General features: G+C 42.4%; 1 protein-coding gene across 1 annotated transcript in view; it reads left to right on the forward strand.

Moving 5' to 3' along the window:
• The first annotated feature begins 2018 nt into the window (after nt 1-2018).
• Nucleotides 2019-18065, forward strand: part of LOC306920182 (AN1-type zinc finger protein 3-like) — a 46733-nt gene continuing 30686 nt past the window's right edge. The window contains exon 1 of the mRNA XM_079496850.1: nt 2019-2408. Coding sequence (XP_079352976.1) covers nt 2059-2408 — 350 coding nt within the window. The 5' untranslated portion in view covers nt 2019-2058. The remainder of the gene's footprint in view (nt 2409-18065) is intronic.

Consider the following 18065-nt stretch of genomic DNA (forward strand, 5'->3'; position numbering starts at 1 on the left):
TTCACATTTTGTACCTAAAACTGCACCGATCTGCGTGAAACATTGCATGCTCCCTAGAGGCCAAGGACAAACCTTTGACCTGCATTTTCCGCATCTGCCTTTTATAGCGCCACCAGGAGGCCGACTTTTGTAAAACACATTTTTTGATATTACTCCTCCAGATTCTGTCCAAAAATCTCACAAATCGTTACAAAGTATCTCTATGGTCATGTGCTCAAGTCGGATCTGTCCGATATTTCATATTCCATCCTAATTGGCTAGAATTGGCTTTCAAAGTTTGCAAGATTGCCCCATTTTGAACAAAAGCCACAAATCATGAACGCAGGGTGCAATTCACGTGAAATCTTTCTCACATTTTCTTACTAGGCTGAGGAATATATCCAACCCTTTTCACATTGGCCTGTTATAGCGCCACCAACATGTTGATTTTTGCAAAACACATTTTTGGAACAAAATGCAAAATGCCTCAAATCATCCAATTGCCATCAAAGGCGTATGAAGAAATGGCACCCTTTTCACATTGGCCTATTATAGCGCCACCAGGAGGCCACAACCTGACCTGCCCTGGTGGAGACCTGTGCCCCGAGGGGCACTTTTTTTCATGAATGTGCCTGACTGTTTTAGAGACCAACAATAATTAAGCAATTTATTGACCAACAATAATTAAGCAATAGATCCTACATAGCTGTTTTAAGAGAAGTGAGGGGGAAACCATATAATTGGTAAATATATTATATAGGCCTATAAACCAACAGATACAGTGCACATTCATCTTCTTTGCATTATTTCAAAACTTTAAATGCACACAACTTTGTATCTGGGTCATCAATAGTGATAGTGACATACAAGATTTCTTGTATGTCTGGTTGGCCAAATAAAATGATTTTCAGATACACTATAAGGTGTGTTATATTAGCTCAAGGATGAAACTTCCCCACACTGAGCTAGATATCAACCCACCTACTCCATAATACAAACTAGAATCACTCTAGCACCACGCCATCCAGGTGGATGGCCACGCCACGCCATCCAGGTGGATGGCCACGCCACGCCATCCAGGTGGCCAGTTGTCCGAGTACCCACTCATTCAGGTGGCCAGTTGTCCGAGTACCCACTCATTCAGGTGGCCAGTTGTCCAAGTGCCCACTCATACAGGTGGCCAGTTGTCCGAGTACCCACTCGTCCAGGTGCCCACTCGTCCAGGTATCCAGTAGTCCAGGTGCCCACTCGTCCAGGTGGCCATTCGTCCAGGACAGGTGCCCAGTCGTCCAGGTGGCCAGTTATGCAGGTGGCCACATGTCCCTAGTGGCGGAATATTGGCTGTCAGACTGTTAGTACATTGGAATGTCAGACTATTGGGGTGCCGAACTATTGGTTGTCGGACTATTGGCTGTCGGAGTCTTAGTATGTCAGACAAACGCCTGTGCCCCATGTGGGTGTGTTTGTGTGTGTCAGTAACGTCTGACTGTTAGCATGTGGGACTATTGGCATGTCGGACTGTTATTACCATGGCATGTCGGACTATAGGGTGCCGGACTATTGACGTGTTGTGACCTGCTATTAATACATTTATTTTTTTATTTTTTTTAAAACATTTTAACAACACAAATCTTGTATGGGGGTCCCCGGCACAGAACATTTTCTAAAGGGGGTCCGCGGCCAAATACAATACAAGTTGGGGGACCTTGACAATGAAAAAGTTTGAGGGCCACTGTTACTGCTCTCTAGTGTGGGGCTTTCTGTTTGTTTGCAGGAAGATAGTATTGAATGGATCATACCATGTTAACCAGGGGGCAGGGGAGCTGCTGCTGCAAACATTCCTTTCCCAACACGAACGCCAACGAATTTAAAGCGGCAAGCCCCTGTAAGATATCGGTAATTAAAAGATGTTGGGATTTAGTGTCAAAAATATTATGCATAATTACAGGTAATTTTCCAACATAGCGACGGAAACGTGAATTTAACTTTTGACTTGCAGGATTCCCCTCTCACCACCCCCCCGTTCGGCAGTGGTTGGTTCCTTCCTCACTCCAGCTGACCGGCCCTGGTGGTGGATGGATGGATGGATGTTGTCTGTCGTTTAGTTTATCCAGCTGTCATCATTTCTATCAATTCATACCGGCTGTAAAGTGCCATTGTCTCCGGGGCCGCACGTGTCGGCGAGGCGTCAGTTCTCCGCGGACCCTCTTAAAAGAGACATTCGACCGTCGTCGGAAAGTGCCTTCCGTTGTTCGTTTAAAACGACCCGAGGAAACCTTAAACAAAAAAATACCGAACGAGGCCCCAACTCCGTCCCCGGATTCACCTGCTACGCGGAGACCGAAGAGCGACATGGGGGACACGGGCAGCGAACGCAGCAAGCCTCCCGGTAACGGCATCCCCCCACGCTGTGCCTGTGGGTTCTGGGGGTAAGAACAACAATAATAACCCGCTGTGTCGCTTTTGTTTGTGGGGTTGTCCCGGCTAGCTTTTAGTCGCTAGCCACCAACGCTAGCAGATCAAGATGAGCCGCTTTTCTGGTTGTAACTCCCCCACTCATTGTTTTGTACTGTTAGCTGCTAGCTGGCTGGCTAGTAGCTAGCTAGTTAGCCAAGTCATTCTTTACTACTGTACTCTGAAGCCTGGGGGAGGGGGGAGCTGTTGTCATATTTTAATTAGCAGGTATTAGGCCAGTGGTCCTTGAACTGGGGTACAGGGAGGGACCCTCTGGGTTTGGTTCCATTTGTATTGCCTGGCTTGGATCAAGACTATCATAAATTTATTTTGTCGAGTCTGACCTTTTACTTCAGACTCGATAAAATACATCCTACCATATTTTGTATGCTTTCAGAGTTATTATGGGGCTCTCAAAAAGTTTGAGAACCACTTTACCAGGCTGTCAAGCAGCAAGCTTGCTGTGTGGTTGGATAGACTTGTAGAGAGAGGACCCTGCTTCGCCGACCCTGCCTTAATACAGAAGAGATAAAGCTCTCAAGAGGCCCAGCCCCTTGTTTGTACAATGATCTGAAAAACACATGGGGAAGTGAGGGTGTCTACAGCCCTCTGGCAAGATCAAGCAATTACTGAGTCATATTGGCTGCTACAGTATGGCCGTGTCACTTGGCACTTTGAGAGGATATTAAGCAAGACAGATTTCTGTATTTATTATGTCTCATATGGCAACTAGGGTTTGTTTACAGCCAAACATTACCGGCCAGTAATATCTAGCTGTGTGTAAAGCTATTTCCTGTATAATGCCTTGTACTAAGTTACTTGACCCACTTAACTTACTTGACCCTTGTCAGTTTATACAGCTTTTGGCGTGAACGTTGTCCTACACAAACATTACATTCTCATTGACAATGAATGGAATTGTACGTCATAGTGTCCAGGGACGCATTAACCCCCACGAGGGCCCCTGGGCCGGTAATGTTTTTGGGGCCCCCATAGCGCGTGAGCACGCAACATTTTTGTGTTTTTTCGTGTTTTTATCATCTTTTTTTACCTAAATTTAACTAAATTAATGGCCAATTTCATGGCCTCAAACCCAGTTCTGCGCGATCCAGTTTCCTTGAAGGGCCCCTGAGAGCCATGGGTCCCTGGGCCACGGCCCCACTGGTCCAATGGCTAATTTGGCCCTGATAGTGTCTGAGCAAATAGACATAATGTCTATTTTAGGCCATGATGATGTACCATCATGATGTATCATGCTGTGATGATAAAAGCGCCCCTGACTTCACTTCACTTTTATGAGAATCTATTTAGGTAGAATGTTTTTTTTTGTTGCAAATTCTGCACAAGTTTCAATGCAATGCACTAAAGTGTAAACAAACAAAGAAATGATAAGTGATTTAACATTTATGTTTGAAATATAGCTTTGTTATAGAGAATGTTAAGTACTTTGTTTTGCATTTTTCAAATCATCAGCCTTTTATAGGAGGCATATTTTTGCAAACATTACTCCTAGTCATGTGAGTGGATCTGTTAGAATATTTACATTCCATCCTGATTGGCGAATTCCGAACATTGCTGGCCCACAATAACCGACCTGACCTGACAGAAACATAACCCTTTATACTTGACAGTGTAGGCCAGTCAATCTAAGATTTGACCCAAAATATATTGCAATAGTAATCGTTCAAGGTTTTTTATGATCCTTAGGGTCATCCAAATAACATATTAAAAATCACACCCGTGTGAACTGAGTGGTGCAAGGTCTTATATAGCCTGATCAGCTGTGGTCTGACGTAATGTCAGTGACCATAGTAACCATGCTCACCTGTGCACGGACACGTACACAGGTACACAAACATACAGACAAAGCTGGTTGTTGGAGTGGTTTGCACCACTCAAAAATGGACTAAATTATGGATCATGGTAAAGTCAGGGGTTGAACGTTGGGGTACCAAAGAAAACCTATATAAGGAGTGTTTTTCATGCAAAACTTATTCTGGCAATGGGGTCAAAATCATGAATAATGCGCAAGCAGAGCACGCAAGTACTGCGATTGGCCGCTGGGTATGTATGTTGTTGGTGTTAGTTGTCCACCTGCCAATAAGGGACCACCATTCATAACTAAGGTATGTTGGGTGATGAATGGGTATGTAATGTGTATGTCGGGGTAAGAAGCTTGCAAGTACTACGATCGACTGAGTATGTGTATGTATGTATGTCGGTGTTGTCCACTGGCCAATATGGAACCACCATTCATGATGACGTAACTAAGGTACGTTTGGTGATCGGCTATGTATATCTGTCTGTCTAAGACATTCTTGTGGTCCCTTATTGGCGGTTGATGGTGACGTAACTAAGGTGCGTTTCTTTCAAGGTTCGTATAAGGTCAATAACGGGTCTAAATAATTTAGAACAGCAGTTGTAATAGAGCGCCGAAGTCCTGACGTCACTCGCTCATCCCCTGGTTCTGCCTGATTCACGGAAGTAATTTCTCTATGGAGAATAACATGGGGTCATCTTAAAATCTTTTCATATAAGCATTGTGGTCCAAAAATAAACGAGCTGTCTCAGCGTTATTGTCAGGGAGGTGTAAAAATGCAGTAGCAGTAACAATAGCGTTTTCTCTCAGTCAGTTGATTCTTCATATCCATATGAGTGAAACGGCCGGGATGACATGTTTATTCATCTTATGTGAGGCGATCTAACTTCCCCCTATGGGGATTACAATGCAAATAGAAAGTACATGAACCCATGGATTTGCCCCCGATATTGACGTCAGACTTCGGTGCTCTATAGACATTAGTTAATAATCAAAGTTTAATGTTATTTGGATGACCCTAAGGATCATACAAAAAACTAAATTTATTTTCGTTCGCCCCCTTTTTCTTTTGCTTAGATTGACTGGCCTAGTGGTGGCATACTGAATTACTGAATCTACAAGCTCACAACAAGTTGCAATGCAACATGTCGAGCTTGTAGATCTGCTATTGTCTCAGATTTGTTATTCATGATCGAGGCAAAGGTTTGAAATAACCGGGTCCACCGCACTGGGATATAGATTTAAAGGAGCATTCAGTGATTTGGGTGATTTGGAAAACCACCCAGTCCGCCCCGGTAACAAAATGTGCACATGCACACGCTCTACAGTGGGGGGAAGTGCAACAGCATGTGCACCAAGGCCCGCCCCCACACATGATTGGAGGAAGGCCCCTCTCATCCTGATTGGATGAAGGCTTTGCCACCCGCCACCAAAACTGAAACTAGGGTTTTTTGACCCCAGGGGCTCACTGGGGACAGGGAGGAACTCCTTATATGGTCAGCACACTCTATAGTAGGGAGGATTATCCAAATAAAAAGAAAAAATAAGTGATATTTGAATGAAGCGAAATCACTGAATATACCTTTAAAGTCCTATCGCTCAGTAGTAGTGTCACACACTAGCCAGTAGCCACTGCTAGCAACGGCACCAAAAGTGATTGGCATCTCACACGGTGTTATATTTGCCAGAACCAACTGTGTCAAGTGTAAATGTGATTGATGCAGCGTGAAATGGACTCTTCAATTCCCAATCCCAAGTTGGAATATACCCAAGATTTGCCAGTTGAGTTTGAAAATGAAGTCCATTTCAAATGGGAGATCAGGATAAGATGGACGCATTTGCAGCTTGTACTGTGCAAAAAGAAATTTCCCTATGGGGATTTGTCTGAAAAAGGAGAGAGGCCGCACAGCTCGTACTCGTAGTCACGATGCCATCAAAATCTTTGGGGATTTGTAAAAGATAATGTTCTTTACTCTCGCTGCTCCGAGTGTTGCAGGTGAGCGGACATTCTATGGGTTTGAGGCAGACAACAGTGGCACGTGTTGAATGTGAAGTGCCTGCCAGTGGCCAGTCACCATGAAAGGAATCTCTAAGCCGAACTAATGCCCTGTACAGACGACTCGGGATGTTAGCCGCGCAAGTTTGTAAACGGTATTAAAGTTTCTAGCGTCCACATTGTGGTTATGTTAATTATGCAGGCCGTATACACGAGACCGGTAAACCGCTCCGGATTCCAGAGAAAGCTGTAGTACACATGCCGGGCCTGTAAATGGCCACCCCCCCAAAAAAAAGAAAAAGTGTTAGTAGGTCAAATGCATGTGGATGCATAATCAACTGTAGCTGATGTTTTTCTTTCTTTTCGTTACTCATTACAATTTTAATGATTTTACATAGGCCTGCTAATATTCTCGTATTAACAGTTTGACGGCCGAGAATTGTTTACTCCAGTGTTCCGATGCTGCGTAATACGACATCCCTGCTATTTGTTTTATGTGTCTAAATCGCATCGCATTAATAATAATAAAAAAGTTCGCCTCTGCCGCGCAGCAGAGGGAGTTAGCTTTGTGTGCTGATCTCAAAACCGGAAATCGAAACTTATGCTGGGCTGCTAGGGCTTCTGGGAAATTGAGTCCAATGCAAGTGAACGGAAGACACAGCCTCATGGTATGTGGTTTTATGGAGCCGGCTTGTGGTGTAGCAAGATGGCGGGTGGTGCGATCGTACAAAAACAAACTGAGGAACGGATTTGGACCGGACTGACAAATAAAAATAGAAAGAAAAATTCAGAATATTCTTATCTCGCCCCGTATCATTGAAGATGCGCTAGGACGTCCTCACACGTCTTTAGGACGCGTCGATTGGGACCCCTAGGACGTGCTGACACGTCGGATGGACGGAAACGGTTAAACTACCCTCTTCTGCAAGAAGTATAGGCTACAAAGTATACATAAGCATGAGATTCATAGGTTGCAGATCTTAAAGCTCACAACGAGGGGCGGCATGATGCATTGTGAATTTATGAGTTTGACTTTGGAGATTATATTCGGGGCGCAACACTGCTGAATTTGCACAGAGAAATTGCACACAGGCTATACAGGCCGTTTACCGAGGGATATGGACAGTAAACGATGGGTTTATCCTACCTGGGGTCTCAATGCAAAGCCGGTTTGAAGTTACACAAAGGCTTTTCCCGCCGTGACATTTTGGCTGCATGCTTGCAAAGAATATAATTTAGAGAGCAAGTTGAAGCATGGATAGCACCTTCAGAATGTTTAATTTCCACCCAAGAAGACGAAGCACTTTGACGAGGTGAGTCCATGCTGCTGTTCTGTGCACCTCGCAGCTGTGCACCTCGCAGAGGGACCTGCCTGTGCAGCCTATCTTAGATATAGCCTTGCCTATAATCTATTCTACACTACACCATTATAGTAACAATAATGCAAATCATCCGTTTTCTTTTCTTTCTACAAGCTCATGCATGGGCTGCAGACCGGCTATTTTCGGAGAAGAGATTTTTAGACATTATGAGCAAATATAAAATAGCTGTGATACTTCTGTAAGTGGTTATGGTGAAATAAACCATTAACACTGGTTAGTTTGGAGGGGGCGAGGGCACTATGACATCACCGGCTCAGGAAAGAGACGGCATTTGCTGTACACATGGAGACGACAAAGTCGCGTCTCCAAACTTTCCCACTCTTGGAGGTGGTTTCAAAATTAGCCGGTTAAGTCCCGCAAAACGCCGTCTCCGTGTGGCAGAAAGGGCAAGATCGGCTAAATACTTGCCCGGGTAACGCAGAATACGTCCTCGTCTGGACATGGCGTCAGACTGTGGTTCCCAAAGTAGGGTCCGGGGACCCCCAGGGGTCCTTGAGGGGGTTCCAGAGGGTCCAAGTTAAAATGTTGATAGCAAAATTACCAAATGGACCCTTCCAGGTATGTAATTCTGAAAGTGTACACATTACATGTTGTTACACAGATTGCAGTTTGTACACTTTTGGAGGTATTGGCATCCTTGGAATGGAAAAGTATGAGAACTGCTGCTGTAAGAGACTTAAGCCGTTAACGAATAATGAAAGAGGGGAGGGAAATGTTTGATAAAGAATGTTAACTGCTGGCTCTAAATACCTGAACTAGAACTGTTTTTATCAGAAGCCAGTTTGTTTTTACAACATCAGTCTTGTCTAACATTGCTCTTAAGTCTAAAAAAGTGGTTCTCAAACTTTTCAAGGACCCCCAAATGAATATATATATTTTTTCGTCCATGGACACCCATCTGAAAACATTTTGTGCTAGGGACCCCCATACACAATTTGTGTTAAATTGTTTCAAAAACATTCACAATCTTTCAAACATTGAAATATATTTTTATTGTAAATAGCAGCTCACTTGTCGATCGATTTTGATGCTGTTTTGTTGGGGTCCCCTTGGAACCCCCTCAAGGACCCCTGGTGCTCCCCAGACACGACTTTGAGAACCACTGCTCTAGTACAGGTAACTGCCCAAACAAAACCTCACTTTGGTCAGTAAGGGATGCAATGAGTGTCAGGGTCACATTTCTCAATATCACAATTATACATGTTGAAAAATGCTCAACAAAATGTTCAGCGCAGATTCTAAATGAGAACCATTGAAGGAAAGTGAGCCCCATTTTTCTGGCATTGCTTGTTTGGTCCATGGGGGGGGTTATTAAGGCAAATGGCAGTGGCACCACAAGGTTCAAAGTGACTGAGTGATCACTTTTATTCTGGGTTGAATCATTTCTGCTCAGTTGGGAGTGGTCGCTGCCAGGACGACAGTTTTCCCCCTCATAAACAATGGCATTTTACTAAAGTAAAAACCTGGATATGTCTATGTGGTGGTGAAAGACAAATCCCATAAGTGGGGTCAGGGGACCCTTAGGGGTCCTTGGGAAGGGTTCCAGGGCGTCCCCGACTAAATCGGTATCAGTTATCCACTATTTTGAACTGGCCATAAAAGGGAATAACAGTTTCGAACAGTTAAAGGCCTAGTCTAAAATTGTAGTTATAAGAATGCCAACAGTGTGGTGGCTAAATAATTTGATTTTCTACACTTTGCCCGTACACAGGCTCCATAAACATAGATGTACAATTATTAACAGACTTGTAGTGAGATTAATGATGGGTGCCTTCTTTAGCTAGGTCAGGTGTTCACCTGATGCATTTCTCATGCCGATATTTAATGTGACACAATAAAACATATGCACAAATATGTCGGGTGTCCGACAAGTGTGTATTAAAATCAGTGAGTAACGGTTGATCTTTCATGAAGTATACTATACTCTACTTAATGGAAATAGAAGATCAACACAGTGGCGGCCTTTTATATATGTTTCAATCTTTTCAATTGAAACGGGCCTCCAGGGGCCTCAAAAAAATAATAAAACAAAATAATATACTTTTTTTTTTTGTAAAAAAGAAAGTAGTAGTAATATTGCATTGCATCGCAGCCTTAGTTCCAAACAGCCTTGTCAATTATTCGGCCTCATCCTGTACGTCCACTTACCACTAGTTGGTAGCAGCTAATAATCACTGTCACAGTGTCATGTCACGTTGACCTGTGTTTGTAATAGTTCCCACTTCCCAGTGTGTGCACTCACTGCACTAGCAGCGCTGAGAGTTGCGATTGCATCATTGTGTATAGCATATGCTGCCTCCCAGTTATACCTTACAGTAATTTCAAGTAAAATTGTTTAATCAAGATGCTTTTGTGTATTTTTCTACTTGGCTGTGCTGTATGCTGTTCATGCTTTGAAGTCCGATAATACACACACAAAAAAAAGTTTTTTAGATTTTTTAGTTTTTTTTTAATAATTATTTAATAATTAAAATTATGACGTCATGAACGGGGCCTCCCGATCCTTAAGGCTGGATCAACACTACTTGTTATGATAATGAGCCCAAAGGCTATAGGCTCCTCTCAAATAGATGCGACGCTCCTTACATAATCAGTGGTTCTCAAAGTGGGGGTACCAGGTGGTCCCCATCAAAATGTGTTAATATAGCATCAAAACAAGTGGAACCACTCTAAATACATCGGCTAATTGAAAATGGCCGAACCCACAAAATAGATGTGGGTTCGGCAAATGCATATTAATTCGGGGGTCCTTGACATTTGAGAACCATTGACTTACATCAATAAGATGATCAAACTTAAGCTGCAGCTCACACCAAAAGGTAAAACAAATCCTCTTCTTGACATACAAATGCATTCTGTGCTATAATACTCTACTTGTTAGCTTTGATACCATCCTTTAACAGCATCCCTCTATTGCCACCTCGCTCCTTCAATCTTTTTCGCGGTCTCTAAATATCTGTGAAGCAGACGCACACTGGTCCACCCTGTGTGCTTTTGATTGGTGACTCAGGATGGGGCTCAGAAGCCTTAACTCATTTAGGCCTGACGTCGAAATTTAAAAAAGTGTCTTCAAAATCCTGAAAAACCTTATGTTTCTGTATCAGTGGTGCTCAATATTTCATGTCAAGGACCCCAAAAATTATATGTAATATGCCTCCGCCCCCCATCTGAAAATATGTTCCAGGGACCTCCCCAGAAGCAAAGATTTGAGTTAAAATGTTCACTCTGTAATAATATATATTCAAAGATTTGCGCCACATTTTGACGATTTTTCAAAAATAGCAGCTATGAGCTTGTAGATCTGCTATTTTTCAATAGCTAAAGTATAACATAATGCTTTAAAACACCAAAAGGGGTTCCCACCCAAAATGGGTTAATTGCGTTTGACATTTAGCAGGAGATGTCAAATTAATCCCTGCTTCCCCACTTTAGTTATTTCTCCCTTGAGAGCGGCAGGCTTGATTGGCTCCGAGTGATCCGAAGCATGGGGAGCCAAGGGGAAGGAAGGGGAGTGGAAAAGTTAAAATGAAAGGACAAAGAAGCTTGTTTGCCTTTTATTTATTTCCCCCCCTACTTGTCGCCTTTATTCTCTCAACTTGGCATCAGAAATGAGTCTCTGGGAGTCTTAATGACCCTCTCGCAGCACACCAGTTTCTTGGTGAAATGGATGTTATACAATTTGGAGAGCAACAAAGCTCAGTTTGGATTTTAAATTGAACTTTAATGAAGCCAGGATGATTAAGGTCTCGGTCTTACCTGCTCGTGTTAGTGGACGAGACACATGTTCAATATCAAATGCTCTTCTAATAAAGATTGCTTATTTGTTTTGTGCCAAGGCACCCCCATCTGAGAGAAATGTTGGTCAATAAAACTACCAGTTTGTATTCCGTAGAAGAACTACGCTCAATGTTCTCACTAGCCTGAAATGAAGGTTAGAAGCATTGTCCTTGCAGGCGTGTGTGTGTTGTTTGTATTGGCTGTGTTACGAGGGTTCTGAGTGGCTGTTTATCTGCGGTGCACTTTGTTGTGTGTTCCATTTGTTTCTAACCACTCCTGAGGGCTACATGAACTGAAGACTAGCAAATCCTGTGCATTCCCTTTTCCCTTTTTTATGGAGAACCAGAATACCAGCCGGCATATTTCTTAGCTGGGTGGGAATTCTGGGAAATATCATGTCTAGTGATGCACCGAATATTCGGCCGCAGAAAATATTCGGCAGAAAATGGCTGAAAATGCATTTTCGGCCTGTTCGGTTTCGGCCTGAATAGGCAGAAAATATGTCACCGAATAGTGTATGCAATTAATGCATTCAAAAGAGCTGAATCAATGTTTTATGGACCCATAATAGTGATTATTATTTAAGTTAAGTTTTGCCATAACCATTTATTTTGCCATAAATCAGGTAGCTTTAAGGTACGGCCATGACATTAATGGTAGGAAAAAGATATATAATATTAATCATATTCGGTTTTCGGCCAACTGTTTCCTATATTCGAATTTCCCTTTCGGTGCATCCCTTTGATTCATGTCTAATGCCTACCCATATACCAAAAAGGAATATATATATATTATGTATATAAATTGTTTATTTAAAATAACGCAACACATGACATTGTGACCTGTTGTGAGCTCACAACTGGAGGTGGCTGGCAGTGCACTAGTGCTCCTCCTGTGCTCTCAGCTGGCTGACTGTATTGTGGGTGTATACTGGCCTGGGCCAGTTCCCAGGAGCACCAGTACAAATGTGTGTAACCTTCTGTTCACTTTAAACTGCTCCCACATGTCATTGCTGTAAGTAAGGATGCTCTCTTGTACAACATCCCTGCTAAAAATACAAGGAGAAAAAACCAAGCAACGTGTAATATTATGGGTATTCATTCCAAGATTTACCAACAGTGATTTTCAACCTGTGGGAATTCACCATCTGTGTCTCAGAGGAAGATCTGTGGACAGTTCACAAACCTGCCTACCAGTGACATCATTGATGGGGAATCCAAGCTAAATTACTTATTAGAAACCGCAGGCTTTCTATTCCTGGAAAGTTAGCATGCTATAATAGAAGCCGTTGTTCTTGCATGAATACAAAATAAAAAAGTTTGAAATCTTGTTTGAAAGAAATTACCATACCCGCCTACCGATGATGTCACTGGTAGGTGGATTTGTGAACTGCCCACAGCCCTCCTCTGAGACACAGAGTAGACAAACTGGTACTATATTATAATGAGCATTAATTAGGGCTAATTGTACTATGAAGACAGGTGGAAATGGTTTAAGTCGTCCTTTAAGATATTTTCAGTGGGAAATATAATAAGCAGAAAAGGTTGGAGACCGCTGTCCTAACTAACGACCAGGTTTCTTGTCACTTGTGTCCCTTGACTGAGACAGTGAAGCTCTACTTTTCCTCCTGGTATGACGGTCGGACAGATGGATGTGCTAGTGAGTAAGCAAATGATTCAATATCACGCTCTTAAATTAGATGGACAGCATATCTGCCAGATAAGTGCCTGTTCCAAGTAACACTCTCACTACATTATCGAGGTTATTTTACCTCTTACAGGTAGGTCAGGAGTATAACAACGTAATACCCTGGCTTCTAGGCATATCGTATGTACAAAAGTGGCACTTTTCACAAAATGTAAAGCGATTACCTGTTAAGTCACAGGCTTAACCCATTTTGGGCGGGAACCCCTTTTGGTGTTTTAAACATTATGTTATAATTTAGCTATTGAAACATAGCAGATCTACAAGCTCATAGCACGCCACCGAGTGGCACGCTACGAGCTTGTAGGTCTGCTATTTTTGAAAAATCATGAAAATGTGGCACAAATTTGGAATATATATATATATATATATATATATAATTTTTTTAACTCAAATCTTTGCTTCTGGGAGGGTCCCTGGAACAACATATTTTCAGATGGGGTCGGAGGCCAATTACATATCATTTGTGGGGTCCTTGACATGCAATATTGAGCACCACTATTACAGAAAACATAGGTATTTCAGAAAACTGTCAGAATTTAGAAGACATTTTTTTTTATTTTGAAGTCGGGCCTAAATGGGTTAACACTTTTAATTATTTCCCTGGCTGATCAATGTAATAACTAGGCTATGAATTTACAAAAACAAACATATAAACTTGACATGTAGAATTATACAAGGTTTCTGCCCGACAGCCGTGATAATGATATTCCATCCTTCAAACTGTCATCTCTCCCTTTCCTGTCAGTCAAACTGTGTCGCCGGGGGCGCAGGATGCCAGTCTTTGACAATCAGAAGCTGTCATTAGCCCATTCTGGGCGGGAACCCCTTTTGGTGTTTTAAACATTAACGTTATAATTTAGCTATTGGAAAAATAGCAGATCTACAAGCTCATAGCGCGCCACCGAGTGGCGCGCTACGAGCTTGTAGGTCTGCTATTTTTTATGTTTTTTTTCGCCTTTCGCCTTTATTTTATATTTTTTATGGAGGGACAGACAGTAGGCTGACAGGAAATGGGGGAGAGAGATGGGGGAGTGACATGACATGACAGGCCCAAAGTGAATGTTTTTAACTCGGGTCTAAATGGCTTAACACAGCAGCGGTAGGCTGACTATGTGCGCTGACTGATTGCCTAGGAAACTGCTCAGACCCACCAGGTCACAGTAACAAGCACACAATCCACTAAATGTCTTTTTATTTGTGTCTGTCTAGTGTGTCACAGTGACATTTCACTCTCACATTTAGGCCTCACTCAGACCTTTACTGCATTGCTGTATGCTTGTTGGATGAATGTTGTGTAGTGTCATGGCCGCCCCAATGCATTTCCAATGGGAGTCACATGGTTTGACACAACATTTGTGTTGTATGAGGTGGAGGGGCGCAGTCGAAACACAGCCGAAAGCCATACAACAGCTTGTAGTCCAAAATGTGGACTACAAAGCATGTGACTTCCATTGGAAATGCATTGGGGCGGCCATGACACATTCATCCAACAAGCATACAGCAATGCAGTAAAGGTCTGAGTGAGGCCTAAGTGTGCTGACTGATTGCCTAGGAAACTGCTCAGACCCACCAGGTCACAGTAACAAGCACACAATCCACTAAATATCTTTTTATTTGTGTCTGTCTGTCTTTATCTGTCTAGTGTGTCACAGTGACATTTCACTCTCACATTTATTCTGACGGCTGTGTCGACTTTTCTCACTCCGTCTCTTTAATTAGCCTATGATTTTGATTACCTGTTATCAAGAGGAAGATGACAGGAAATCGTTTGTGTACTGGTGGTTGACTTAACCCATTCAGGCCTGACCTCAAAATAAAAAATAAAATCTTCTAAATCCTCCAGTTTTCTGAAATAAATATTTTCACGATTTTTCAAAAATAGCAGACCTACAAGCTCGTAGCGCGCCACTCGGTGGCGCGCTATGAGCTTGTAGATCTGCTATTTTTCAATAACTAAATTATAACAATGTTTAAAACACCAAAAGGGGTTCCCGCCCAAAATGGGTTAACACCCACCCGCTTGCAGTGGTGGAAAGTAACTAAAGTATTTTTTTTACTCAAGTACTGTACTTGAGTAAATGTTTTTACTTGAGTTTACTTGAGTAATGAATAAAAGTGTTTTACTTGAATATACATCTACTCCACTACATCCCAAATAAAATAAATAAATGATTGCACAAATGATTGCACAAGACATGTCGTAACGAGACCTGCGTTAACCACTTAACCACTAAGTATTTTATGCTTACTTGTAATACTTACTTGGGCTATTCAAAAACTTTGACTTCATGTTGTTATTACTTTAGTAACATTTTGATGCCATTTGCACTTTTACTCAAGTAAAATGTTTAATGCAGGAGTTTTACTTTTAACAGTGTGTATTTTCTACACGGTGGTATTTGCTACTTTTACTTTAGTAAAAATAAAAGCTGAGTACCTCTCCTTTCCCTGGTGCATCCAGGGTGACGGACGGACAGACCAGAGGGTTTCTGACTGTCGCAGGCAGAGCAGACCCTGCATTTAGAAACGGGGACAAGGGTGTGCAGCTGAGTGCCCAAAATAAATAAGATGTGACTGATAGCAGTGACCGTCACGGCGGTCATGCCCGCTGTGCCCAAAAGAGTCTGCTATCTATCTAGAGAGTTGCACCGCGGAAAGATAACCCCTGCCAATTTTTATAATTGGGAGAAAAAAATATGTAATGTATTTGTGAATCGTTATTTAACCCATTTTGGGTGGGAACCCCTTTTGGTGTTTTAAACATGTTATAATTTAGCTATTGAAAAATAGCAGATCTACAAGCTCATAGCGCAGGTCTAAATGGGTTAAAGACTGTCTGTGTGAAATAGTATTTTTTTTACCCAAGAAGATGCCTCTAAAATGATGTTGAATGAACTGCTGTTGTAAAACTCGGTGGTAATTAAACATTGTCCCTTGACCCACACGTTGATACCTAATAATAAGCTGTGGACCCCCCCCCCCCCCCTTTCTTGAAACATTTGTGAGACTTTTCACAATTTTGAAAAAACTGTGGATCTACAAGCTCACAAGAAGTTGCATTGCAACTCGTGAGCTTATGTAGATCTATTTTATTCCCTCCTTTCAAATAGAGTATAATAGCCAAGAGTATAAAACGGGGTTAAATTGGTTAACCCCTTTTGATTAACCCCATTATGTTATAATTTAGCTATTGAAAAATAGCAGATCTACAAGCTCATAGCGCGCCACCACCGAGTGGCACGCTATGAGCTTGTAGATCTGCTATTTTTGAAAAATCGTGAAAATGTGGCACAGATCTTTGAATATATATTTCAGAGCGAACATTTTTAACTAAAATATTTGCTTCTGGGAGGTCCCTGGAACTACATATTTTGAGATGGGGGGGGTCCGTGGCCCAATAGAGATCATTCTGGGGGTCCTTGACATGAAAAAGGTTGAGCACCACTGACAGAACCATGGGTTTTTCAGAAAAATGTTAGGATTTAGAAGCCTTTTTTTTAATCGACCTCAGTCCAAAATGGGTTAAACCAATTTAGCTGGGGATCATCCCCTGGAACCCCCTCTCAAGGACCTCTGGGGGGGTCCTCGGACAGTAAGTAAGCCTTGCCGAGCCCTGAGGCCCATAGCAGGGCAGGAGCCTCTCTCCTGTTCCCTTTAGCGCGAGGCAGCTTGGTGTACAGTACACTCCCTGGACATGACGCTAGTATGTTGCAGGCACTTAACCCATTTTGACCTGAGATCAGATTCTAAAAATGTCTTCTACATCCTGACAGTTTTCTGAAAAAGCTATGTTTCCATGTCAGTCGTTCTTCGATTTTTCAAAAATAGCAGACCTACAAGCTCGTAGCACGCCACTCGGTGGCGCGCTATGAGCTTGTAGATCTGCTATTTTTCAATAGCTAAAGCATAACATAATGCTAACACCAAAAGGGGTTCCCGCACAAAATGGGTTAACCCAATCTAACCCTTGATGCCGAGGGCCAAGCAGAGAGGCATTGGGTCCCATTTGTAGAGTCTTTGGTAGCTCAGTGGCCTCTCAGTTTCTGCCCTGAGACTGGGAGGAGGTTGGGGTTAGATGCTCCCAGTCTCAGGGAATTCCCTCCTCTTGCACCTGAGAGGCACCACAGGCCTTTTTCTCTCGTTCGCTGTTAGAGGCAGGCAGATCGCGCCAGGCGATGATTATATTTATAGTACATAGCCGGCCTGCTGCCATTTCTAACCCATTTTGACCTGAGATCAGATTCTAAAAATGTCTTCTAAATCCTGACAGTTTTCTGAAAAAGCTATGTTTCTATGTCAGTCGTTCCTCTATTTTTCAAAAATAGCAGACCTACAAGCTCGTAGCGCGCCACTCGGTGGCGCGCTATGAGCTTGTAGATCTGCTATTTTTCAATAGCTAAAGCATAACATAATGCTAACACCATGCAACCATTTATAGGTCGCATTTTAACGCGATTTCCTCGTATGAATGGAAGTTGGGACAGCAAAGGAAACACCAAAGTGATTTCTTGGGTTTAACAACCTCTTAGCAAAAAATATGAATGGATCGATCTAAAATAACTATAATACATGTTAAAAACGGCCAGCAGTGTTTATGTAATGCATGTATAAATATAATCATCGATCTGCCTGCCTGCCTCTTAACCCATTTTGGACGGGAACCCCTGTTGGTGTTGGCATTATGTTATGCTTTAGCTATTGAAAAATGTGGCTCAAATCTTTGAATGTATATTCTTTCAGAGTGAACGTTTTTAACTCAAATCTTTGCTTCTGAGGGGTTACTGGAACAACATAATTTCAGATGGGGGTCGGTGGCCAATTACACATCATGTTTGGGGTCCTTGACATGAAATATTGAGCACCACTGATACAGAAACATGAGGTTTTTCAGAAAATTATCACCATTTAGAAGACTTTTTTTTAAATTTCGACGTCAGGCCAAAATGGGTTA

The sequence above is a fragment of the Electrona antarctica genome (assembly GCF_951216825.1).
Source record: "Electrona antarctica genome assembly, chromosome: 3".
NCBI classification, from domain to species: Eukaryota; Metazoa; Chordata; class Actinopteri; order Myctophiformes; family Myctophidae; genus Electrona; species Electrona antarctica.